At 27.8% G+C, this 2,203-nt stretch overlaps 1 protein-coding gene across 1 annotated transcript; it reads left to right on the forward strand.

Annotated features, from left to right (window-relative positions):
• The first annotated feature begins 389 nt into the window (after positions 1-389).
• Positions 390-818, forward strand: LOC129962231 (calcium and integrin-binding family member 2-like). Its single transcript, XM_056075971.1, has one exon. It carries the CDS (start codon positions 390-392, stop codon positions 816-818), a length of 429 nt encoding a protein of 142 aa, XP_055931946.1.
• Positions 819-2,203: the final 1,385 nt, after the last annotated feature.

The raw sequence follows: 2,203 nt of genomic DNA on the forward strand, positions 1-2,203 counted from the left end.
TTAGGACGGAACATTTATTTCATAAAATGTAACACCTACATTATTTCAGTACTAATTTTCACGTTCCTTTATTACATATCTCACGTGACAATTTAAAATCATTCCTCGAGATCTGTTGATTTATCATTTTTTGTTTGATAATATACTTGTATCTAAAACATTAAATTTCTAATGCAGTTTCATAAGATGTATTTTAAAAGAAGTTATTTAAGATAGAATATTGTCTCTTTATGGATCAAATTACGAGACCACTTATTCAAGTAAGAAGACTCATGAAAACTCAGGAAGTATTTACAGAAGAAGAACTGCTGGATTTTCAAAAATTAACATATTTGTCCAGAAAACAAATAATTAAGTTATATAAGGAATTTTGCTCATTTCATCCTGATATGCAAAATCCAAAAAATCCTGTCTTGCCTCAAAGTTTCTTGCTTCTTATGCCTGAGTTGAAAGTGAATCCGTTTTTGGATAGAATTATAAAAGTATTTTGTTCTCAGCTGCATCATATAACTTTTGAAGATTTTCTCGACATGATGTCAATATTTTGCGAAGAGGCACCAATTGATGTCAAAACATCATATGCATTCAGAATTTATGACTTCGATGATGATGATATGTTTTCTCGAGAAGATATTCAGGAACTTCTAAGTCGATTGACGTGCGGCAATGAACTTAGTGACGAAGACTACGCTGAAATTATTGAGTGCGTTTTCTTAGAAGCCGATTTAGATACGGATGGTTACATTTCCTATCCAGAGTTTGAGCAACTTATTACGAAATCTCCGGATTTTATACATGCCTTCCGGATGCGAATTTGACTCATATTTTCTGCACATATAAATTCAAATTTATAGGATGCGAATAATTAAAATATTCTAAATTTATTACAAGAAATTCTATCGAAAAGTTTTTACCATGGGTGTTATTAGGCTGTTTTGATACTATTTAATTTGTGTACAATTATTTGTGTACAAAAAATAAAATTGAAACTTCCTACAATTGACGAAATCCTAATTATTTTTCTACATAGATATTAGTTGGAAATTGCTAATCATTTTTTATTTGTCCTTCAAATTTAAATCTCTCTCTCTTTATATATATATATATATATATATATGTGTGTGTGTGTGTGTGTGTGTGTGTGTGTGTACACTTAGAGAGAGAGATATCTGTGTTTGCGTGCGTGTGTGTAATGCATTAAATTTGCCTTTTACTAGAAACTTTCAGATCTGTGTAAAATAACGGCATAAAATCAGATTCCAATGTTATGATCATTTTTATAAACTGCATTGATTTAAATATTCATTCATTTTCAACATAATTATTTATTTATGTCTGTAAATAAATATAGAAATATTAGCCAAACTCTGGCGTTTTTGCTTAGATTTTTGTCAGAAGTTCTAAAATAATTATTACACAAAACCTGTTAATGTATCATTTCAAAAAGCAATATTGATGAGACTTAAGGTATGGTAGACAAAATTGAATTATTTTTGGGTGATTTCATGTCAGATGTAATCATACCAATTTTTCACTGCAACTCCAAATGCTGTTTGTAACAATTTCTGGCAGCCTCTGAAGCCAACATTCGAAAACTGTTTAGACAGTTGGCACAATTTCATCGCCTTGACGATAAACAGTTCATTATCTTAATGCAAAAAATAATAATAATAATAATAATAACACCAGCTTAGTTTAATTCTTCGTTAATTTAAACTGTAGATATTTTCAAAATTCATTTTTAAATACACAATTTAAAACAATAATTTCAAAATTTGTAATTAAATTTAAAATAACTTAATTCCTTAAATACATCTTTCTCTTAATTTTTAGTACTTTTAACTTTCTGTTAAGTCACACAGGTGCAGCAATTTCCCATCCGGCATTGTTGTTTCCATATCTATGAAGTGTATTAAACTCTTTATCCAAAAAATCCGCAAAAATATTGAAAATAATATTTGAATAGGTGAGCCAAAAAATGCGATTAAACCAAAAGTCGTTAAATGGTTAGTCAAATGTTTGCTAATAGTTCTCTTCCAATATAAAGTTACCCTAATTTTTTCAAATATGAATATTTAATAAATAAATGGCTTAAATATATTTATTTTAAAATATATACAAAAAACAATTATATTTAAAAAACATTAAATATATATAGAAATGAGGGAAGTAATTCAAATTCATAAAGAATGATACTAAATTT

Source organism: Argiope bruennichi, chromosome 2 (genome assembly GCF_947563725.1).
Source record: "Argiope bruennichi chromosome 2, qqArgBrue1.1, whole genome shotgun sequence".
Classification (NCBI taxonomy): Eukaryota; Metazoa; Arthropoda; class Arachnida; order Araneae; family Araneidae; genus Argiope; species Argiope bruennichi.

Excerpts from the sequence above, each read along its gene's own strand:
- LOC129962231 (XM_056075971.1), top strand. The coding sequence starts at position 390 with ATGCAAAATCCAAAAAATCCTGTCTTGCCTCAAAGTTTCTTGCTTCTT.